Source organism: Nicotiana tabacum, chromosome 22, assembly GCF_000715075.1.
Source record: "Nicotiana tabacum cultivar K326 chromosome 22, ASM71507v2, whole genome shotgun sequence".
In the NCBI taxonomy this organism is placed as follows: domain Eukaryota; kingdom Viridiplantae; phylum Streptophyta; class Magnoliopsida; order Solanales; family Solanaceae; genus Nicotiana; species Nicotiana tabacum.
The window spans coordinates 76,221,859-76,246,007 of NC_134101.1; the positions used below are offsets into that span (position 1 = coordinate 76,221,859).

General features: G+C 37.7%; 2 protein-coding genes and 1 non-coding gene across 6 annotated transcripts; 2 read left to right on the top strand and 1 right to left on the bottom strand.

The window, feature by feature from the left end:
- The first annotated feature begins 473 nt into the window (after window positions 1–473).
- Window positions 474–3,876, top strand: LOC107801411 (CASP-like protein 4A3). The gene is made up of 3 exons (XM_016624739.2): window positions 474–1,174; window positions 2,437–2,572; window positions 3,474–3,876. Exons 1-3 carry the CDS (start codon window positions 576–578, stop codon window positions 3,666–3,668), a joined length of 930 nt encoding a protein of 309 aa, XP_016480225.1. The 5' UTR covers window positions 474–575; the 3' UTR covers window positions 3,669–3,876.
- LOC107766914 (general transcription and DNA repair factor IIH subunit TFB4-like) lies at window positions 3,104–15,181 on the bottom strand. 4 transcript variants are annotated; one of them, XM_075244396.1, is made up of 9 exons: window positions 14,984–15,181; window positions 14,768–14,865; window positions 14,422–14,665; window positions 14,228–14,274; window positions 13,102–13,139; window positions 12,983–13,028; window positions 12,758–12,811; window positions 12,589–12,657; window positions 3,104–3,670 (listed from the first exon to the last, which is right to left on the bottom strand). In XM_075244396.1, the coding sequence occupies exons 1-9, from the start codon at window positions 15,012–15,014 to the stop codon at window positions 3,638–3,640; spliced, it is 660 nt and encodes a 219-aa protein (XP_075100497.1). In that variant the 5' UTR covers window positions 15,015–15,181; the 3' UTR covers window positions 3,104–3,637. The 4 variants fall into 4 exon arrangements, with proteins under 4 accessions (XP_075100497.1, XP_016441297.1, XP_016441298.1 ...); XM_016585811.2 differs by lacking the exon at window positions 3,104–3,670 and adding an exon at window positions 11,553–11,737 and having other exon boundaries at window positions 14,984–15,149; XM_016585812.2 differs by lacking the exon at window positions 3,104–3,670 and adding an exon at window positions 12,087–12,211 and having other exon boundaries at window positions 14,984–15,149.
- Window positions 15,182–15,292: 111 nt separating this feature from the next.
- Window positions 15,293–15,372, top strand: TRNAL-UAG (transfer RNA leucine (anticodon UAG)). Its single transcript has one exon. It is a non-coding gene; the product is annotated as a tRNA-Leu (tRNA).
- The last annotated feature ends 8,777 nt before the right edge of the window (window positions 15,373–24,149 follow it).

Here is a 24,149-nt window from a genome sequence, read left to right on the forward strand (position 1 = left end):
GGAAATATTATATTGTGTTTATAAAAAAATTTATTGTGTACTTGGGTCAAAATTAGTTTTTAAACATATATATTAGACGTTTATCAAAATTGAGTTCGCCACTACAAAACGAAATAGTCGAATCGAGCTTTATATAAGGTCTCATACAGTACGAGTATAAAAATAAAATAAAATTACTAATAAAGAGCTCAAGTACGAATAATTTATTTCCAATAAGGAAAACAGCATCGTATTTTAGCATGCATTACCATTCAAGAGCTCCCACGTAAAGAATCACTTTCCATAAAGATTCACGTACAATCTAAAGCGGAGCACAAAATCCTTAGCCAGATCATCTGTACTTGCCACATCACACTAAATTCCAAAAGTTCCACCTGGCACAATCTCATTCATGATTAAAGAAGAGAACACCATAACAAGTATGGAACTCATTACACTCCAGTTATTATTCAAAGACTCGACAGAGACAGCCCCCTTTCTTTTCCAAAGTATTTTTTACAGTTCCTTCCTTTTTTGTGTTTGCTCTTCATTCAATCATACTTTTTTCCTCTCTCAATAAAGCTCACATCTTTTTCATGAAACCCATAATGAAAAATTCAAACTCAGAACACAATTCAAATTTCAGTCATCGGAATCTCCAAAAACACAACAGTCACATATCAATGTCGGACACCGAGTCACAAGTGAGTCAAATTGACTCGTTCCACTCACCTCTCCGGTCCGACTCACCAATACGTTCCGACGACCCTTTCCCTGAACCACACCCCCCTAAATCCCCCTCTAAGGCAATTGTTAAGTACTTCTCCCCGCTCAGATCACCGCATAAACCCTCGTCGGAAAATTTGGGCTCGACGCCGCCGTCAGAACGGAGATCGCCGGTTGTGTATTTTAGTAGGGCGATTAGGGAGGATGCGGCGCCTGGGGTGACGAAGGTGGGCCCGGTTCGCGGTGGGGGTGCTGACGTGGAAGCTGGCGAGGTTGGCGGCGAGCGGCGGTCGAGGGCGGCTGTGGCGTCGATTATTGGACGGTCGCAGAGGGATGTTTTGCTGAACCGGGCGGCTTTAGGGTTTAGGGTTTGTGAGGTTATTTTTTGCTTGATTTCGTTCTCGGTTATGGCAGCTGATAAAACTCAAGGCTGGACTGGTGATTCGTTTGATCGTTACAAAGAGTACAGGTTCGCATTTGCTTTTCCTTGCTTAATATCTGTTTATTATTATCCCTTTATTTATTTTATTTTTGTTTCAATTGTAAAGATATCATTTTGAAGTGGATTTGGTGGCTAATATAGTATTGAATATAAAGTTGGGTTTGTTTTATAGATGGTCACTCAATTTTCACTTTATTGCACTAAAGTTAACGGAAATATCTCTAAACTTCACTAAGTATTACGGAAGTCATTAGACTAAGTCACTTAAGTTTGCCTAATAATCACAGAAAGTCATTAGGATGAAACAAAAGATAAATTTTATATGATACTTAGACAGAGTCAATTTACTTTTTGTTTACAAAAGAATTGTTTAGTGATTTTCTGTGATATTTAAGCAAAGTTGAGAGATTTTTTTATTACAAAAAATACTTTAGTGACTTTTTTGATACTTTGGCAGAATTGAATGATATTTTTGTCACAAAAAATGGTCTTATGATTTTGGTGCAATAAAATAAAAGTTGAGCGACCATCTGTGAAATTAACACATAGAAACTTGTATCTGGTCTAGTTGTAATTGGAAGATAGTAGTAGTAGTTTTTTTTCTCTTATTATGTGAACTAGCTTGTGTGCAACTCAGCTGATAGATTTTAGCTGTAGATACGAGTTTCTGTTGCTTTGAAGTTTTCTTTCATCAGAAGCAAATGAATTCTATTTTGGTTGATCCAAGGGATTCACAGTTGATTTCTTTCTTTCATTTTTTCCCCCTGTTTCTACCAGGGGCAGATGCAGCATACAGTTATCGGGTTCGACTGAACCCAGTACTTTCGACGCGGAGCATAAATTTATATGTAAAAATCACTAAACTATAATAAATACTTTCTTTGTTCCAGTTTATGTGAACCTATTTCCTTTTTGGTCCGTTCCAAAAAGAAGACCCCTTTCTAAATTTGATAATAATTTAGCTTTAACTTACCATTCTAACCTTAATAAGAAGCTTTTATAACCACACAAATACTTTGGGCCCCTTTTTGACTTGTTTAGGACCACAAATTCCAAAAGTCTTCATTTTATCTTAAACTCCGTGCCCAGTTAAACAGGTTCACATAAATTGGAACGGATGGAGTAATAGATATGAACCCATAACTTTAAAATATAATGGGTTTAATGCTAAAAACTTTAAATATTGAACCTATAGAATTAAAATCCTAGATCCGCCTCTGGTTTCTACGTTTACTATTTCCCTATGAACTACTTTCCTTATGTAATGTTAAAAATAATTTTTGCCACAGGTATTGCGTAGCCGTTAATGTTATCGGATTTGCATATTCTGGATTTCAAGCATTTGATCTAGCATACAGTTTGGCAACTGGGAAACACTTCCTCTCTCACCATATGCGATATCATTTTGATTTCTTAACGGATCAGGCAAGTAATACCATTTCAGCTGGTGTACTTCTGTAAACATGTGTTTCTAGTTTGAGATGAAGTTGGTAATCTATAATTGGTTTTGCTCTTAAAATGTTGCTAACAGGGGAGGGTGCAGAGTCAGTGATATTTCATGCTCTACAGGTCCAGCTTCTAAGTGCTTGTGTAGATTTTAGTTTAGAAGCTACCAAAAAAGTTTCTGTGGAGTTTGGGCGAAAAAGAACTCCAAGTGCCTTGTTTAGGAGCTATTTATTTACTTCATTCAGCTCTTAGTGTTGAAGAAAATCTTTCCAATGCCTCATCTAGGCTTTGGACAGCCTCATTCAAAGTTTTTGATTCACAGTGGTTAGGATAGAATCAGAGGTAAGTTTACCACTGTCTGTCTGAGGCAAGCCCAACAACCGGTAGCCAATAGCATCAATTATAGCACATAGATATCCATAACTCCCAAAAGATCTTGGGACCATCACTTTTGAGCAAGAATTCGGAGCTAAATAACTTATAGCCAAATTTGGGGCAAGAATTCAATGAACTAGGAAAATATGTGAAATTGGAGATTATCAAAGCACTCTTTGCCCAATAAGTGGTAGGACACTAATAATCCCGACTAACAGTTCACTGTCGTAATATGACATACTTTTAAGTTTTTAAGTAAGAAGTTTCACTCAAAAACTACCAGGTACATCTGATGATGGACCATAAGGGGTCCTCGTTTGTTGCAGTGTACTAAGTACTTCCCAAGTGTATAGTTTCTATGTAGCCAGTTGAAAACTTCTGGATCAATTTAATTTGCTCTGATTGTGCCTGTTACATACCAAATGCTAGCTTTATTGGTATTGCTGCTGTTCTATGTATTATATGCTCTGAAGATGGTCTTTATTTCTTGCATGTATCTGTGCAGATATTGGCATATCTTCTTATGTCAGCATCCTCTTCTGCTGCAACGAGGGTAGACGACTGGATATCAAATTGGGGAAAAGATAAGTTCACAGAAATGGCAAGTGCATCAATCGCGCTGTCCTTCCTGGCTTTCGTTGCTTTTGCCTTCAGCTCTCTTATATCTGGTTATAGCCTCTGCAACCGTAGTTCCTCATGATCCTGAAATCAGTTACCACTATTTATTCATTGCGTAATTTTGAGAAATTGAGCATTAGTTTTTAATTTCTAGTGGATCAGAAGTTGTACAGAAGTAGTTAATAGATTTAGCAGTATAATTTTTTTTTCAGTCCTATTGCAGAGAAATAAAGTGTCCAAATGTGGTTAGCGAAATGCATTGTTGAGTATATAAGAATAATAATGTCGAATATCCATATCTTTTTGGATATAGTATACTACTAAATCTAATCTGTATCATATCGTCAGATGAAGGTTTTCATAAGACTCGCAGCCTAATTCTTAATTTCTTATCACACCCTAACTTTTTATCGCAATCTTCTATTTGTTTAGTATTTTACTCCAAAAATTTGCCAAGAAACAGAATCTGTAATATCACTTCTTTGAATCATGCTGCACTAGTTGGTGTATAAAAGCATGTAAAGTAAAACCTTATGTTATTTTGAATTAGAAAAATTGGCCTAGAAACAGAAAAAAAAAATTGTCCTTTCGTATCTTACACAAACCTTTCTTGAGGTTTTAGATTTATAACGCTTGTCTGTTCGTAATTTCAGATTACTTTTTCCGTTACAAGTATTTGTAAAATGATCGGCTAGCAAATTTTACTTGTTCCATAACAAGTCTATATCCATCTATCTATATTCTATATCTATATCTATATCTATCTATCTCTATATCTTCTATATCTATATCTATCTATCAATATTATATTAAAAGTAGGAAGACTTTAACTGAAAAGTTAAATTACATAATTGCCCTTCTAATTAATTTAAATATTCTACTTATAAAAAATATTAAATAAAAATACTAAATTTATTTGAAGAGGTGTAACTTTTCATAGTAGTATCAGTTAATAATGTGTTAAGGGAGGGAAGACCCGATTGTTTAACTTATATTTTTTCCTGTGTGTGACAAAAATTATATAGTGGCAAACTCTTTCCATGTGGGTTATATTTCTGTCAAAAGGTGTGTTAATTGGTGATTGTTTCCTTTGTGGATCTTCTTCTCATACAAAGGAGTCTACATAACGCGTTTAGAAGATAAAAATTCATTGATACCTTGCATGCAAAAGGAACAAAAGGAACAAAAACGAAAGGCAACAATCTTTGACAATATGCAAATCTCTTGGGTGAGACTCGATAAAAAACAAGTTCTGTTTTCCTAACTTTACTTTATTATTTACTTATAAATTTCTACCTTTTGTGGATTTTGTGAAATTTATGTTTTGTAAATATTAGGATAAATGACATACTTATAATGATGATCTTGAAATGTATGCTAAATTTACATTTTTGATATGTTTATAATTGTTATTTCGTTGCCAAATAGTATTTAGATGGCAAAAATATATATGTTGCATACTTGCATGCATAAAACCATGTGAAGTTCATTTTTAAATTGTGGGATGAAATATCTAATCACAAAGAACATTAACCCTTAACCAATATTTAAATATAACGATTGTTTACTATCATGATCTCAAGTTGGTGCAAAATAGTGTTTATTCTCAAAGTGATGTTGCAGTATAAATTTATAGTACAACTATCCCATTATTGCCTCTAAATTGAAACTATGATCAATAAAAGAATTGGCAATATGAATGGTATAATATTGTTGAGAGAGGAATTTTATGATTTCCGTATTGCAATAAGTAGAATACAGAATAAATTAAAGTTCTTGTGAAAGAATGAAAATATGATACGAGAAATTTTTGTGGTCGTAAAACATTCTAAGATAACCAAAGAAGTAAAATTGAACTATATGTTATAATGTATAAAATATTTAATGTTAAATTGATGGAATCTTCAATCCATTGTTCTCCATTATTCTTTCGTTCCGAAAGAATAGAATATATACGCCAATTGTTTTCTCTTCATACAAATTTCCCAATCTCATTTATAACCATTCCAAATACTAAATCTTACTCCAATAAATTTATGGCAGACAAACGAATTGAAATGAAGATATCCAACATGACTTGTTCGATAAAATCATTAATTCACCCTATAATGTTCATTGCTGGGAATGAGAGATGTGTGCTTGTTTGTTAAATTAAATTTGATGAAACTTTATATATATTTACAGTATCAGAAATATATCTGATGGAAGTGAACGGAAAGGAAGTGAAAATTGTGCTACTTATTCTTATTTTGGCGCAGTTGAAAAATTTCTTGTCATCCAAGCATGCATGTATTCACTTTCAATGTTACAACTGAACCATCCCTTCAAATTTTCTATTGTATGATTTAAGGGATGTTTTAAATATCCTAATAAATGGAGGAGGGTTTCTTTAAAGTGCTAATAGTTTCAGTTTTTTTCTAGGCAAATTAAAATTTAAATGCAAAAATGAATACGATAAAGAAAGTTTCATTCAAATGAGATTCCTTTGATGCAAAATTTCAGAATATCACTTTGTTCCTAGGTGTATTAGTTTTAAAATGTTGTTACACAGAAGATATATTATCTCTTATGAAACTAGATCATTTAAAGAATTACAGTTTTAAAACTTGATACCGTTCCTATCCAAACGCTAATGAAAAAAAAGTGACTTCTCAATATTTTATTTTGTTCTGAGATGTTTGGCATTATTTTTTTACAAAAACTTAGCTCTTTTAGTTAGTATCCTTGCATATGGGACGGTTTTACTTGGTAATAGACATACTATTTGGCTTAAGTTAATCATTTGTTTGCAAAATTTTTTGTTTGTTTGAAACAAACTCTCAAAGTTTTGTATTTGTTTGGCAAACATACTTTCATTTGAAAATTATTATTCTTTCACTATAAATTTTATATTGCATCCAATGTAAATTTGTATTCTATACTTTCTTTTCTCCTAATATTTTACTTGGATTACTCGGTCACACAATTGATAATACTTCAATTTTTAATTAATTAAAATATTTTAATGTACTAACTAAAAAAAATAGTTACTATCAGCACAAGATGTTAAATTATCTTAATTTATTGTATATCTCAAACAAGAATGTTGATCACGGTAGAAAGTACAAAACCTATATATAAATATATATATATTATTAAACTTTTTTTACTCTCTCTACCTAACCATATTATGTTCAGTCAAAATGGCAAGCAAAGTAAAATTAGTAAAATAATTTGTCGTTAACAAGCTACGTACAAAACATATCCAATTAACTTCTTTTAATAATTATGTGAAAAAGTGAAAGGACTTATATGAACCAAATAAGAGCTAATATATTAATAATGGTTGATTAAATCGTGTTAACCCCAACAACACTTCAGTGCACAAAGAAGTTGAAATAACTTTTACTAATAACACCATTGCAAAGGAATCGGCCAATAACATACGTGGTGCGTGTGAGTCGAGTCTTGAGGCTAAGATGTTATGATAGGGTGTTTAGTCTGCTTTAAATATTTTTGGCATGATGCGTTAGATAAGTGTCTGATAAGAAGGTCGTCTTTATGTGAAGTGCAGCTTGATTGCTCGAGGACGAGCAATGGTTTAAGTGTGGAGGGTTGATGGTAGACTAGAAACCCGTGTTTTAGTCATAGTTTGCACTCTAAATACTGCATTTTACTTGTGTTTGAGCTTAAATGATAGTGAATTGTACTTATTATGTATTTTATGTCTTGCAGGAAGTGATTCCGAGTTAAAAAGATAAACGGGAGTTAAATCAAACAAGTTGGAACTTTGAAGTCTGAAGTCTGAGTAAAAGCCTAAGGAATTAAACCGGGATCGAGTTCGGGGATCGGGAGCCAAGTCTGGATGTCAAAAAGTGAAGAAAACGACTCTATAAAAAAACTACTCCCGCGGCGCATGGGGCGGCGCGCCTGAACAATTTTCTCATTGTTTTGGCTTGGAAAGAGTAGTTTCGTCCGGGCCCACTCCTACATGGTATAAATACACCAAAAAGACGCTTTTGAAGGGACTTTTGACCTGGGAAGCTTTTGGAGAGCATTGGAGGCTACAAGACACAAAATTTCATCATCTTTCCATCAATTCAATACGGGAGTTTGAATTATAACGTAAGATTGATGTTTTCTTACTCTTTAATTATATTTGTGATGACTTCCTCCGTGATTATGGAGTAGTTTCCCTTAGGGTTTGACGGATATGGTGTTTTGATTGTTATTTGTGGATTTTAACTCTAGTTCTTTGCTTGAATTCGTTTATGAAGCTTTGAATTGTTTGCAATTTCATTCACCAGTTTATTTAATCGAAAGAGGAATATTGTGATGATTATCTTGCATTATTTTGTTTGGTTTAATTCAGTGATTCACTTAAGTAATCGAAAGAGCTTGTTGAATTGTTGATTGAATCAAGTTAGGAGAATATTCGAGAGACGTTCTCCTGAAGACTAAACCATTAACGCATGCTTGCATATTTTCACAGTGCTTATATTAGTTCACCTCGTAGAGTTAAGATTTAATCGAGAGAGGAGTCTTGACTACACGTTTGAACTAATCATCAAGTGAAATTGTGAGAATCATTAGAACATTAGAGTGAATTGAACTAGAATTGGATCCCAAATAGCTATCTTGCATATAAGTTGCTCGGACTCGGGTGCGGGCATCCGATACAAGCACGGATCCGAGTGTCGGATTCGGCAGAATCTAAATTTTAAGATTCAGGGGTGCGGATCTAGGTATGGATACGGGTGCGGGGATTCGGCTAAAAAAATTGAAAATTATAAAAAAAAATAGAGCTATTAAGAGAAAAAGAAAGTCATTCAAGGCCTTCCACCAACTCTCTATCTATATCGCCGCTACTGTCTACCGGAAGTCCGAACTTAAAAAATGACCCGTTGAATTCTTGGTTTTCTGAAACACAAAGCAGCAAATATGAGACAAAAGTACTACAATATTGAAGGTATGTCATTTCCCATGTCTTAAATCTGTTTTATTTTTAATTTTGAGAAATCAAAATCTCAATTTCTCTCCAATTTTGTCAATGGACTCAGGTCAAAGTATCCGAAGTTAGTTGAACGAATGCGGGACGTATCCCGCTCTCGTTCCGTGTCGAGACGGGTGCGGCACCAAAAACGAAGAGTCCGCGCAACTTAGTCTTGCATCTATCCTGTCATGGCCCTTATTTCTCACATTGATAAGAAATCAATTCCGCTAATCTCTACTTTGATGCAGTCAATTGTCAATTGCTTTACTTTAGTAGTTAATCGTAGTTCGTAATCATTCCAAATCAAGTTTTGATCATCCTGAATAGTAGTTAAACCAGAAACTACTAGAGCATTGTTTGAATCCAATCCCTGTGGAGACGATAATTTTACTATACTATCTTTGGCTAGCGAGCATCAACTTCGTGTTGTGTTTTGCGCTCGTCAAAGCAATGAACCATTGTAATTCATGCTAAGTGAACAAAATTTTGAACATAAGATTATACAACAATTACATCTTCATTCATGATTTTATCAGCTCCTACGCACTTAAAAAGTCATAGCATGAACATTTCACCTGTATTGCTCAGACTCGGATGCGTGTAGCTGATACAGGTATCAATCTAGAGGACGGATTCTTCATCACAAAAAATTTAGATCTAGGGGTATGGATCCTTGTGCCGAATACGAGTGTTGGGATACGACTATACCTGTTAATCGGGCCGGGCTGACCCGCTTACAGCCCGGTTCAGCCCGGTACTGTAGCGTGGGGGGCGGGCTGGGACGGGTTGGGCAGGGAGCGAGTTTCAAACGAACAGTTTTTTGATACCGGTGCACCGGAACCCGCTAAGCCCGTTAACCCATTAACGGGTTGTTAATGGACTACAATCCGGTTCAGCCCGTTAACCCGTTAACGGGTTGTTAACGGGCTACAGCCCGGTTCAGCCCATTTATTAACATTTTTTTTTAATTTGTTTTTTTTTAATGGACCAACTGAAACTCCTGATATTGACACTTGTATTTCTTATCTACACAAACATTTAGAAACATTATATAATTATTATGCTAACATTGTTGATGCTTCTTCTGCTGTAGATGCAAATATTCCTTCAAGTTCAATTTCAACATCTGGGACCAGTGCTTTGGATGATAATGATGGTGTTGAAGATTATTTGATTTGGTCTACAATAGAGGAGCATCAACAAACCAGTAGCAGGAATATTGATGAACTTCAATTCTACTTGCAAAAGTCAGCAGAGCCCCGCACAAAGGAATTTCTACCATTGGGTTGGTGGAGGAGCAACTCAAATCAATTTCCTGTTCTTTCGGCCATGGCTCGAGACGTGCTAAATGTGCCGATTTCAACAGTCGCATCAGAGAGCGCATTTAGCCAAGCAAGGCAGCAACTAGGAGATACCCGTCATTCATTGGGTAGCAACGCTTTGGAAATTCTAGTGTGCTTCAGAGATTGGATAAAATTAGAACGACGAAATCAAGGGCGTGACGAGGTAGATGAAGCGGAGGACCAAGAAATTGGAGATATAATGGTTTATGGTTCTAATTCAACCAATGTCGGAAACCAAGAACCTCATGTTGACATGGATGAACTTCCAAAAATGATGCAAAGCATGTGATGTACTATTTGTTTTTTTATAATTGTTGTAAACTTTTAATTTGCAAGTTCAAAAATAACAAAATCAGAAAGAACTTGCAACTTAATTTGAAGTATTATATATTATTCAATAAAAATATCAAATGAAAGTTTTCGGAGCTTGATCCTTACATATAGGTCTAATTAAATAATTTTTTGTAGCCACTTACTTTCAAATTTTAATTTTAACATTATAAAATTCAAATTTCAAATTTCAAATTTTAAACTTCAAAGTTTAATTCTAAACCTTAAAAGTTTACAAACACTTAAGTATCAATAACATTGAATAAGAAAAACAAAATTTACTTTTAAAAAAAAAAAAACAATCCACAGCCCGCTAACAACCCACTAAGCCTGAACCCGGACGGACAAAAAAAATCCGAAAAAGTACAGCCCGCAACATTAAACGGACGGGCTGATTTTTTTTTTTTTGGTCCAGCCCGCCCCAGCCCGCCCGTTAAACACCCATAGATACGACCAATAAATGTATATTAGACTTATATAAGTATATATTTCAATTAATTAAAGTTAATGAACTACTAAAACTAATTAATTTAATTCTTTGTTTTTATTTTTGGTCAGGAAAGGAAAAGATTTTATTAAAAAGTACCAAGAAGGTACATAAAAGAGTACATCAGAGAAAGGAGAGAGCTTCCTTTTTTTGATTTTGCACCGGGTGTCCGAGTCTCTTTGAGCCCCGACTAATTCCGGGGGTGCACAGGCCTTCGGCAAGGAGTTTCTCGCAAGTGCACCACGGTTAATTCAAGTTTTACCCAGTCCGATGGCCCTCAGAATTTGTTTGCACCCAGTGGGTTTCGAACTTGAGACCTTGAAAGGGAGCAAACCCCAAGGCTCAAGTCAATTGCCACCAGGCCAACCCTGAGGGTTAGGAGAGAGCTTCCTTTTGTAGACTGAAGGAGTGCAACATGTCTAACAGTGAGTCAATATGGGTTACAATATTCCTCCTACTTCACAAGTAAAGACATGTCAAGCACCTACATTTTACAAGTGATATGTTTTCCTTCCCATTGTTAAAGCATCTGTTATTCCTTTCTAGTCAAACATTCCAACAATGCAAATGGGAATAGCTTCCAGTAATGTGTGCTGTCAGCACGAGAGATCTGTCCATACTAGCTACTTAAAGCAAGCTTAATGCATCCTATATCTGGCAAAGAATATTTCCTATATCTGTCTGGTAATTGAGCAATGAAGCAGTAGGTGATTCACTGATTCGCTAGGCAGGCTTCATGAGCAGCAATCCAAACAAAACATGCATCTGTGGGGGGTGCAATGGTTTTCCAGATGGATCTCCATGGCCAACATTCATTGGTTCCTCTTATATTCTTTTAAGAAATTTTGTAACGAGCCTTCACTGTGAATTTACTAATCCTTCTGATACTTCCCCCATAGAGTGTCCTCTGCCTGATCATTAAAGGAGACCAGTTCCAGCTTCTGGATTAGCATGCTCAATTTCCCAATCATATAAGTTCCTCCTCAAAAGTAAGTTCCATTCCCCATTGGTGTAGCAATCTGCCACAGTACAGTTATTTTTGTGCTGATTGAATAAAAGATCTGGGAATATCTCCATTAAAGTGGTATCATTTATCCATTTGTCTATCCACATCTTCACTTTCATGCCATTACCAACTTTTAATTTGACGCAGTCACAAAAGTCATCCCCGAGGCTTATAGTTCCCTATACATGTTCCCTCCCCCACCCCCCACCCAAAAAAATCCCCCAACGTCATTGAACATTGGGATTTATTCAGTCATATCTTTTCAATGACATTATTATTAATCCCTACCACTTGGTTGGTCACTGTATATCCAACTACAACAGAGAAGACTACATATGAAAAGATAGAAAACAGATATGCAATGGAAAAAACTCTTGGCAGGTCTTTATAGCATAGGCTCCTTGGTAAAAGCATTACATATAATAAGCAAATCAAATCAGTTCAACAAGCTTCCAAATCAGATCGGATTCATGCTTAAAGGAAGCCACTGCAGAGTAGGGAAAACTTTAAGGGGTTGTTTGGTATGAGGTATAAGAAGGTATAGTGCTGGTATAAAAATTTAATACCACCTTAATACTTTGTTTGGTTAGCAAACCTGGTATAAGTTATCCCGGGATTAAAATTAGTACCGGGATAACTTATACCTTCTTCTTAGAAATTATGCAATTGTCATTTTTTAATACAACATACCAAACAGTGGATAAAAAACAATACCAGCATAACTAATCCCAGCATAACTTATCCCGGCATAAGCCGTATTCAAACCAAACGACCCCTAAATGTTTGATGCTGGATATAAGCTACTGAGGAGTTAAACTGGTAAGCTAGAGATAACTTAGTCTTTACAAATTCAACAACACTTACCGAGACATATTGAAACAGTCCATCTGATACTTGGGGTTTCAAATATACACCACCAGTGATGTAAGAGGCCTGTCCACAGATATGCACCATTACATCAGTGAGCCAAAAAGGAACTAGTACTGGGAAAGAAAAGATTTAGGACCAAATATTGCAGGTAGAGAAATGATACCTGCTGAAGAAAGGCAGAATGCTGGGATCCTATTACACATGAATCAATCGGTACCTGCAATAAAATGCATTTCTTAGAGTAGAACCACAATATAACAATCTGAGTCCCATTCCCTAGTTTATAGAGATTACCTTTATGAAGACAGTGTTGTTATTTTCGAATTAATCTAGAAGGAAATGAAACGGCTACAAAATTGAAGAAAAGAATTACTAAACCTCTACATACCATTGAACGTTGAGCTGAGAAAATTGCATTCATGACTGCGACATATCTGCCCAAGAAAAAAAAGTTTCAGCGGAGATCCTAATGATGAAAAGATTGTAGGCTGCTCAGATCAAACATACTGTCCGGGCCCATCTGGCGATCCATGCAGACACAATATCTGCCATCATTTCAAGCACAAACTTTTGGCAACTTTGATATCCAACATAACAGAAAAGGAATTAAATTTTGAAGCACAATACAAGAAAAGATTCGTATTTTCCCAAAAGTGTTATCAAAGGCGAAAAGCGCAAAAAAACTCTAAGGTACTTCGCGGCTTTAAGCGCAAAGCGAAAACAAAGCGTGGGCTTTAATGAAGAAAAGCGCAAATGGAGAAAAAATATAAATATGTATGTGTAATCCAAGACTAATAATTATAAGCATGAATAACAAATATATGGATAAAAATTTTGAATTTTGTTTACAATAAAGTGAAATATCAATTGTTTAGGTCTGCCTCTTCAGGATTACGTTCATTGGCAAGAAAAAATATGTCTTAGAGCGTTGATGACAACACCGAAGCGCCCGGTAAGCGAGGCGAAGCGCTCATCATGTTTTAATCCTCGCTTTAGGGCTTAAGCGCGCCTTTGACAACATTGTTCCCAACAATAACCTTACTTCTAAAAGGCACTAAAAGATCAAATTAAACTAGTAGTACATGCAGTATCAATTTTGTCGCAATAGCTGGTAATATTACGTAAATAAAATTGCCCATGAAATGGGACAGAGGAAAAGGCAGTTAATATTAGGCATTTCACTGGGAATGGTAGTTTCATTATGCTGTTTGGAAAAAATTGTAGTACAAGTAGAACAGGACACTTCAAAATTTAAACTGATGTTTTTATCAAGGTACATAAAACATCAAACGAATTAAAATATTACCTTGCCACACCCACCCACCCACCCAAATTAAGTTGGTTATGCACCTCTGGGCTAAGAAACACTCTTTCAGAAGTAACATGAAACAGAAAAAAGCCAAAGAAGTCACTGAGAAATTTCCGTGGATAATGTGTTTGGAGTAACAACATTTTATGCTAAACTTTACTATCCCCAAATGATCAGCCAGTAAAATATCATATAGCAATAGAATCTACAAGTGGAAGTGGGCAACAAAATCCACAGAACACTAGTAGAAATTTTCATATCAAATTCTACCAATTTAAATACCCAAGAACCCATTTTCAGTATCTTCTGAATTGAGGAACTTACCCGAGGCTGTGGATGAAGAGGCCCTGTACGAAATACCCGTTGAATATCTAACCATTCACGCAGGTTAAGAGAAGCACACTTCCTCTAAACAAACATGAATTTATAGCTATGCACCATAAAAGATAAAAAAGCACTAAACTTGCAATTCAATGAGGATAAAAAAAGCCAAACCAACATGAAGTGATTGAGGATACAGCAGAGAGCCATGGAAAGGGAACCAGAAAGAAGTGAAAATCCAACTCCATCAACAGAGTCTTCTTGACTCAAGGATTCATCTTTATCCACAAACTCCTCCAGTTTCTCCAACAAGCATTCAGCCCTTTGCATTGAGGAACTAGACGAATCAAACACATAGTCACATGAATTGTAACCAGTTGCAATCACAACCACTTGGTTCATCTGATTCAGCAGAAGTATTGAATTCAAGAAAGCAAGAACCTGCATTTTTTCCCAAAAATTCCAGCATCAAACTTCAATGAATAGAAACTACAAGGACTATTTATTTAAAAAGACAAATTTTTTGGGTTTGGGGGGTTTTACATGAGATAGGAATTTAGAGAATGTGAAGGCAGTATTCTTCATGGAGCTCCAAAAATACGGATTTGTATCGATCAGAACCATCAATAGGCTTACATCATCTGAAATTATTCAGAAAGAAGATTAATTTAAGACAATCAATTTATGTGTAGTTTTATTTTAGTCCATTAGCATATACTTATTGCAAAAATACAGCTACTTAGAGAGGGAGAGAGAGACCTGTGTAAAGCTTTGATGAAACCGGAGTCATGGCCGCCGGCGGAACTTACTGGAATACTGAAAATGGGAAATAGAGGAAAAGCCTAAGTGCGGGTTCGGGGTGTGACTTCCAGTGAAACCTTTGCTGCAACGTACTGTCGGATTTTGCCTTTTAGCTCTCCCGTTGTAAAGTTTTAAGTGAAAACACAGAAAAGGAGCAGAAGAAAAAGAGAGAGAGAGAGAGAGAGATTTAGAGAGAGGAGTAATTTAGTACCGTTCGAGTTTTCTCTGATCGCTAAGTAGAAAGTCCAAAGTGACTTTACCCGTGAGGACAGTTTGGCCGAGTGGTCTAAGGCGCCAGATTTAGGCTCTGGTCCGAAAGGGCGTGGGTTCAAATCCCACAGCTGTCAAAATGAACGTACGTTCTAAAATTATTTCTTTTTCCAATTTGCTAACAATGTGACTATGAAGGGTCGTTTGGTAGGGTGACTATTAAGGGTCGTTTGGTAGGGTGTACAAGAATAGTGCGGAATAAGTTGTATTAGTAATGCATGCATCAGTTATGCAGATATTATTTATTATTTTGGTGTGGTGTATTAAAGAAATAGTTGTTTACAAAAATGCACTCCATATTCTCTAGCTTAAGAGACTTTAAGGACAATTTTGTCTTTAACCATACTAATACATGCATTAATAGCTTTGGTATTACTAATGTCATGGTTTTCTATGCATTACTTATACATAGGATAATACAAGTATGATGTACAACTAATACAAGCATTAATTATACACAAATTGAAAAAATATACCAAACAAGATATTAGTAATGCAAATAGCTATTGTTTGCATTATTTTTTCTAATACCTCCTACCAAACGATCCCTTAAGCACATCCCAAGTAAGTTTGTACAAGCCAAACCGAACCGCCGAATCAAGTCAAACCGAAGAAAAAATCGACTTGTGGTTTGGTTTGTTGGTTTTAGGGGTGGGCGTTCGGGCAGTTCGGATTGGATATGAGAATTTCGGTTTGAATTTTTAGTTTTCGGATTGAAGAAATGACAATCCAAATAAGTTCAGATTGAATCAAATTTTTTAAGTTCGGTTTCGGATTAGTTGGTTTGGATATTATGGATTTTCGATTTTGAGCGTATAAGTTAAAATGTTTCTACTTTTTACAAAAATAAATATCCAAATGAAGTACTCATATTAAATTACCTGAAAAGTTCCTCATTCTTGTCGCAATCATCCAAACAAAGTATTCAAGTAATGAAATTATTATTAAAAAAAAATACAACAGAGATATTAATACGGCTGATAAGAAGCAACAATAGTAAAATCATGTCCAAATAGAAAGTATTCTGACAGTAACTTAGTAATTAATATTGAATGTATGAGATAATATCTAATGGGTAGGGTATTGAACTTATTACTATTGGCATATGGATAATGGACTAAATATAAAGTATAAAAATTTTGGATTTTCGGATATCACAAAATCTGAATTATCAAATCCAATATCCAATCCGAAATTCAAAAAAATTTAAAATTAAATCCAAAATCTAATCTGCGTTCAAATCCTAGTTTGGCCGAGTGGTCTAAGGCGCCAGATTTTGTAACGGCACGATCAGTTATTTTGAGTATTTTAGCCTTGATCCCCTAATTTATGCTCCCTCTATATTATATTGTGCTTACGTGACTTATCGGGGTGCTTGGTGTCAGGTTCGGGAGAGTTTCGGAGTGATATGGGACACATAGTCCCTAAGTTAGAAGTTTAAGTCGTAGGAGTTGACCATAGTTTGATTTGTGTGAAGATGACTCTAGAATGGAGTTTTGACGGCTCCAATAGATCCTTGGGGGAATTTTGGTCTTAGGAGCGTGTCCGGATATTGGTTTGGAGATCTGTAGTTCATTTCGGCATAATTAGCAAAAATTGAAAAGTTGAAAGATTTTGGAAAGTTTGACCGGGAGTGGACTTTTGATATCGGGGTCGGATCCCGATTCCGGAAGTTAGAATAGGTATGTGATGTTAATTATGACTAGTGTGCAAAATTTAGTGTCAATCGGAGTTGTTTTGGTATGAATCGGTGTTGGTTTCGGAATTTGAAAGTTCACAGTTCATAGGCTTGAATTTGGGTTGCGATTAATAAAATTTGTGTTGTTTGATGTGATTTGTGGCCTCAAGTAGGTCCATTATGTATTTTGGAACTTGTTGGTACATTCGGACGGGGTCCCGGGGGGCCCGAGTGTGATTCGGATCGATGCCGGATCATTTTTGGACTTGTACAATTTCTTAAAACTTCCAGCTTCTAGTGTCATCGCACCTGCGGAGGAAATGACCGCATGTGCGGACTCGCGTGTGCATGTGGGGGAGCGCAGAAGCGGAGAAGGCAACCCAAGTCTGGCTCGCAGGTGCAGAAAAGGTTTCGCAGAAGCGGCTTCGCTTCTACGATGGAGAAGTTCGCGGTTGCGTCCATAAGCGCAGGTGCGACGCGTGAGCCGCAGGTGCGCATGCGCGGGTGCGTGCCCTTTTCCGCAGAAGCGGATTCTCTGGACTCAAGTGAAGTACGCACCTGCGATGGTTTTTTCGCAGGTGCAGAGCCGCAGATGCGGCAATGTGGTCGCAGGTGCAGCGTAACTGGGCAGAAAAGGGGATTTTTCAAGGGTTTTGCTTCATTTTCATTTTGGGATTTTCAGAGCTCGGTTTGTGGCAAAAGTTTTAGGGATTTTTAGAGGAATTGTTGGGGTAATTATTGTTGACTCGTTTTTGATTAATTCCCATCAATCTACTGTTAATTACATCTTTTAATTAGTGTTTTGGAGTTAAAATTTGGGGGAAATGGTAGAAACTCCTTAGGCTAAACTTTTGGGTTTTGAAAGGGGAAATGAGGTCGGATTTGAATAATTCTTTTATGGTTGGACTCGATATCGAATGGGTGTTCGGATTTTATAATTTTGGTCAGGTTCCGAAACGCGGGCTCGAGTCAACTTTTTGGGGCGATTTTTCAATTCTTTGCTAAGATCATAATTTCATTATTTAAATTAGTTTCCTATAGTTATATTTATAGTATGAAATTATTTTGGCTAGATTCGAGTCGTTCGGTTCGGAAAATTGAGGGAAAGGCCTTCTAATTGATTGATTTGGCGTGGTTTGAGGTAAGTGACTTGTCTAATTTTGTGTGGAGGGGGGGGGTGGGGGAAATTCCCCTTAGGATTTGGTATTGTTGTGCCAATTGTGATATGTGGAGGCCGTGTACGCAAGGTGACGAGTGCGTACATGAGCTAAATATTGAGATTTTGGTTTTAGCTACGTAGTTTCTTTTTCATGCGTTAATTGAGTTACTTTAGCATGTTATAACCACCATGTTTAGTCTAATTTTACATGTCTACTTGTCTTATCTCTTGTTTGCAACTTGTACTACATGTTTTAGTTGAATTACTTGCTTTCTTAATTCCGTATTCATTACTTAACTGTGGGATTCTTTATTTGAAATTCGCTATCCTTGAAATATCTTGTTGTTGAGTCTGGTGTTGAGTTGCAAAGGTTGTGGTTTCTATTGAGGCAAAGTGTAAGTTGTGAAATATCATTGTATTGAGTTGTTATGTTTTTGGCATTCGTGTTATTGTTGAGATGATTGTTTGGTTGGTTGCATGATATTTCTATCTTGTTGTTGTTACTATTTGTTCGAGGTTTCTGCAGTGTCGTTGTTACTATTGATACGCATGCGGTGGTATAGGGTCTGGGTGTTGAAACGCATGTGGTGAGATAAGGTGGGCTTGATACGCGTGGCTAGTAGGGAAACTACTAGAAGCCATGCAATGTGATAAGGTGGGATAAAACGCGAGGTGCTATTTTGGAAAAATGATTTTCAAAACTAAATGTAAAGGCCCCACAGTGATATAAGGAAAGACTGTGAGTTACTTTTATGATTTGGGACTACGAGGCGGTACCTCGGTAGGGGCCCATGTTGATCTTTCTCTAGTTGTTGTATTTGCTTTGGTTGTTGTTTCCTTAACATGTAAAATCCTTGTTTTCCTTTCGTGTTGTATTAACTGCTTTGATTCCGTGTTGTTAACTTTCCGTAGATTCTTTATTGTTTCACTTCCTTTGTCATTATCATTATATCATTATGTCTTATGTCTTATTTTCTTATTATCTCCAGTAGGGCCTTAACCTGACCTCATCACTACTCTACCGAGGTTAGGCGTGGCACTTACTAGGCACTATTGTGGTGTACTCATACTATGCTTCTGCACATATTTTGTGCGGATCCAGGTACATCTTATCAGTCCCGGTACTAGCGTGCTGAGCTTGTTTTTGGAGACTTCAAGGTACACTTGCCCACGTCCACAGGCCTCGGAGTCCCCTTATATCTTCTTCTTCCTTATTTTATTTTATTTTTTATAGATAGTGATGTATAGGATTGTTCATCACTGTACTTAGAGATTGTGACTTATATCTCACCAGGTTTTGGGAGGTGAATGTATTGAGTTTACAGATTTTATTGGAGTTTTGAAATTCTAAGCTTTTATTTAATATTTTCGCATGTTGTTAGGCTTATCTAGTCTTAGAGACTAGGTGTCGTCACGATATCCTACGGAGGGAAATTGGCATCGTGACAAGTTGGTATCAGAGCTCTAGGTTCATAGGTGTTATGAGTCATAAGCAGGTTTAGTAGAGTCTCGCGGATCGGTACAGAGACGTCTGTACTTATCTTCGGGAGGCTATAGAACTGTTAGGAAAAATCTTCACTTCTTTGATTCCTTATCGTGCGAAGTTGTTGACTTCGGAATTCTAAATTTTTGTCTTTCTATTCTCTCACAGATGGTGAGGACATGTACAGCTGGATCAGATGACCAAGCACCCGCGCCCCTGCTAAAGCCGCGAGAGGCTGGGGTCGGGGTAGAGGCCGAGGACGATCACGTGGTGCAACCAGAGTACCTGCACGAGCTGCTGTAGAGGAGCCACTAGTAGCTCCAGTTGGAGAGCAGGCACCTGAGACGCCTGTTACTACTCCTGCACTTTAGGAGACTCTTGCCCAGTTTTTGAGCATGTTTGGCACTCTAGCTCAGGCAGGGGTGATTCCACTTACTCCTACCACATCTCAGGCCGGGGGAGGAGCACAGACTCCCGCTGCCCGTACTCCAGAACCACGGGCCCAAGTTGACCATGCCCCAGAGGTTATACCAGTGCAGCCAGCCAGCCGGTCTCCCCAGTTCAGCCCGAGTTTAGGGCAGTAATTTCTGAGGGGGAGCAGCTCAGGCTCGAGAGGTACAAGAAGTACCACCCTCATACTTTCAGCATCTTTACTTCAGAAGATGCCTAGGGTTTTCTTGAGGAGTGCCATTGTATCCTCTATACTATGGGTATTGTGGAGTCTAGTGGGGTTGCTTTCACTATGTTCCAGCTTAAGGGAGCGACTTATCAGTGTTGGCGAGCATATGAGTTGGGTAGTCCGGTCGAGGCAGCTTCACTCACTTGGACTCAGTTCTCGGATATGTTCTTGAGGGAGTTTGTTCCCAAAGTCTCAGAGATGCATGACGCGCAGAGTTTGAGCAGTTGCGCCAGGGTTCTATGACCGTGTCGGAGTATGTGATCCGGTTTAGTGATTTGTTTAGGCATACACCAACCTTGGTTGCTACAGTTAGAGAGCGAGTCCGTCGATTTATCAAGGGGCTCAACCCCGGTATCAGATTTAGCATGGCCTGAGAGTTGGATATGGACATCGCATACCAGCAGGTAGTGGGGATCGCTAGGATATTGGAGGGTATGTGGACTTGAGATAGAGAGGAGATCGAGGACAAGAGGCCTCGAGATTCTGGCACATATAATGGTACTCGTGCCCCAATTGCAGCTCGTCATGGTAGGGGCTATGCGAGTCGCCCTGTTCATTTAGCACTTCTAGCCTCCAGCAGTATTCCGGCCACTCCTAGGCCTTAGGCTCCTTATTATACACCATCATTGTCTAGTGTACCTCCTACACCGGGTGCTATCAGCAGTCAGTCCAACCGATCAGGCCCGAGCCAGCCACAACAGCCACGTCCTCTGAGAGCTTGTTTTGAGTGTGGTGACACTCGTCATATGGTGAGGGATTGCCCCAGACTTAGGAGGGGTACACCTCCACTGACTACTCAGGCTCCGTGTATTCCACTGGGTCCTCAGGCTTCTCAGTCTATGGTCGTCGCACCAGTTGCCACTCCACCTGCACAACTAGCTAGAGGTGGAGGTCGAGCAGGTAGAGGTCGCCCTAGAGGGGGAGGCCATGCCAGATATTATGTTCTTCCTTCTAGGACGGAGGCAGTTGCATCTGACTCAGTCATCACAGGTATTGTTCCAGTCTGTCATAGATATGCATCAGTCTTATTTGATCCAGGCTTCACTTATTCCTATGTATCGTCTTATTTTGCTCCATATTTGGGTGTATCCCGTGATTCTTTGAGTTCTCCTATCTATGTGTCCACACCTGTGGGAGATTCTATTATTGTTGACCGTGTGTATCGGTCGCGGTTAGTTGTTCTTGGTGGTTTTGAGACCATAGTCGATCTATTATTGCTCAGTATAGTAGATTTTGATATTATTTTGGGCATGGACTGGTTGTCGGCCTATCATGCTATTCTCAATTATCACGGATAGAGTGGAGAGGTGCTTTAGATTATGTTCCTATCAGGGTTATCTCATTTCTAAGGGCTCAGTGTATGGTTGAGAAGGGTGTAATGCTTATATAGCTTTCGTGAGGGATGTCTGTAAGGACTCAACCGATCGTTTTGCCTTTTAGAACCCCGTTCCCCTAAATAAAACTCCTCGTATGTGCTTTTACTAATTTATGACTTACGAGGATGGTTAGTTCAGGATTTGGAAGGGTTCGGGTTGAAATCAGAACACTTGGTTCCTTAGTTTGGCTTTAAAAGGCCAAGTTTGACTTCGGTCAATATTTATTTCTACCCCAGAATCGAGATTTGACGGTTCCAATAGGTTTGTATGATGATTTTGGACTTGGGCGTATGTTTGAATCGGGTTTTGGACAACCCAAGAGCGTTTTGACGCTTAATAGTGAAAATTAACTATTTAAAGATTTAAGATTCTTTAAATTTGGTTTGGAGTAAGTTTTGGAGTAATTGAGGTCGGTTTGGAATTCTGAGCCTAGGAATAGCTCTGTATGGTGATTTAAGACTTGCACGCAAATTTTGGTGTCATTCCGAGTAATATAAGTATATTTCGGCACATTCGGAGTAAGTTTGAAGAATTTGAAAATTCTAAGTTGAATCAATTTGGTTTGAGGTAGGATTCTTAGTTTTGATGTTATTTTACACGTTTCGAGGGTTTGAGAGAGTCCGTTTTATGATTTCAAACTTGTTGATATGTTCGGGCGGGGCCCCGGGGGCCTCGGGTGTTAACCGGACGAGGCTCAGACCAATTTTGAAATTTGGAGCAGTAGCTGAAGCTTCCAAATTCTACTGTAATCGCACCTGCGCTTGGCCAGCCGCAGGTGCGAGCTCGCAGAAGCGGACTAGCCAAAGACGCCTAGGGATCGCATATGCGAGATTTTTGGTGCACATGCGAGCGCGCAGGTGCGATGCAAGAGGGAGCAGAAGCGGCTAGGGCCGCAGGTGAGGACGAATAGCCTCAGAAGCGGACGCGTAGGAGCTATCCTTAGGCCGCAGATGCAGAGCTTGGCCAAGTGTGGGAAACTCGCACCTGCGAGGATTTTTTTGCAGGTGCGGAGCCCCAGGTGCGTCTAGCCTTCCTCAGGTGCAAAAATATTATTGGGCAGAATGTTTTAAAGCGAACGAGGCTCAGCCATTTTAGCCCATATTTCCTCCATTCTTGGGCGATTTTGGAGATTTTTGAGAAGGGATTTCAACTAGCAACATGAAGGTAAGTTAATTCTACCGACTTTGAGTTAAATACATAGATTATGGGTAGATTATAACCTGTAAATCGTGAAAATCAAGGGTTTAGATGAAAAACTTAGGTTTTGATAAAAATGAGATTTTAACCACGAAAATTATTATGGAATTGGATGGAAATTATATATTTGAGTTCTTGAGATTATGGGTAATGTTTTCCTCCAAAAATTTCCAGAATCCGGGTACGTGGTCCCGGGATGAATTTTTGAAATTTTACCATTTCGGGTCGGGTAATTAATTTAATAGTCTAATTTTGAATTATTGAGCATGTATTTATTATTTATATAATATTTGGATAGTTTCGAATTTTTTGGCATCAAATTGAGGCTTAAACATGACGTTGTGATCGGAAGTGGACTTTGAGACAAGGTAAGTCTCTTGTCTAACCTTGTAAGAGGGAATTTACCCCATAGGTGATTTAAATTAATAATTATTGCTAATTGTAGGAGGTACGTACGCACAAGGTGACGCGAGTCCGTGCGTAGCTACTAATTATGCTATGTCCGGGTAGTTTAGGACTCAAATCATGAATTATTTGTAATAATTGCATCCTTTATTAATTAAAGTACTGGAATTATATTTGAAATTGTTAGAGAAAAATAGTAAAAGACTGAAATTTCACATACTTGAATTTTTGTGCAAATTACTTGACTGTTAATAGAAATTGTTCATCCTTATGTGTTAACCTTATAATATCTTCTCATTTTCAGAGGTTCATAAGAAAATGTCCTCCTTTCTTGTGGAGCGGGCCGAACGCCTAGGTAGTATAGATGCATCTACAGATCGTGTCGCACGTCCCTTAGCAGTGTACACGACACTCTGGACCAGGCCGAACGACCTCGACAAAAATCGTGCCTAAAAATAATAATTACACGATACCTTGGCATTTTATTGCAGCTTGTGAAGCTAATTGATAAATTTGAAATTATTGAAATTGAAAGAATTAATTATTTCTGCTTGTTAAGGAAATTATTGTTGTTCACATAAATCATGTTTATTTAAATATTTCTACTTTAATATTATTGACCCATATTGAGTGTCAAGGTCGACCTTTCATCACTACTTCTTCGAGATTAGGCTTGATATTTAATGGGTACACATTGTTTATGTACTCATGCTACTTTTTGTGCAAGATCTGAGACGGGTGCAGTAGGTGGTTCTATCGGCATGTACCCACGTTATCCCGAGACTTAGTGGTGATCTGCTTCTCCTGGCCGTTCCGCAACACCCAATGTCTCCCTTTGTATTTGTTTCCTATCTATTTGTGTTCAGACAATATTTTG

Excerpts from the sequence above, each read along its gene's own strand:
- LOC107766914 (XM_016585810.2), bottom strand. The coding sequence starts at position 15,014 with ATGACTCCGGTTTCATCAAAGCTTTACACAG. Across the intron at positions 14,275-14,421 it reads CCTTTCCATGGCTCTCTGCT|ATATTCAACGGGTATTTCGT; the intron begins GTATCCTCAATC and ends GTGAATGGTTAG. Across the intron at positions 13,029-13,101 it reads TCGCCAGATGGGCCCGGACA|ATATGTCGCAGTCATGAATG; the intron begins GTATGTTTGATC and ends TTTCTTGGGCAG.
- LOC107801411 (XM_016624739.2), top strand. The coding sequence starts at position 576 with ATGAAACCCATAATGAAAAATTCAAACTCAGAACACAATTCAAATTTC. Across the intron at positions 1,175-2,436 it reads GATCGTTACAAAGAGTACAG|GTATTGCGTAGCCGTTAATG; the intron begins GTTCGCATTTGC and ends TTTTTGCCACAG. Across the intron at positions 2,573-3,473 it reads TTGATTTCTTAACGGATCAG|ATATTGGCATATCTTCTTAT; the intron begins GCAAGTAATACC and ends GTATCTGTGCAG.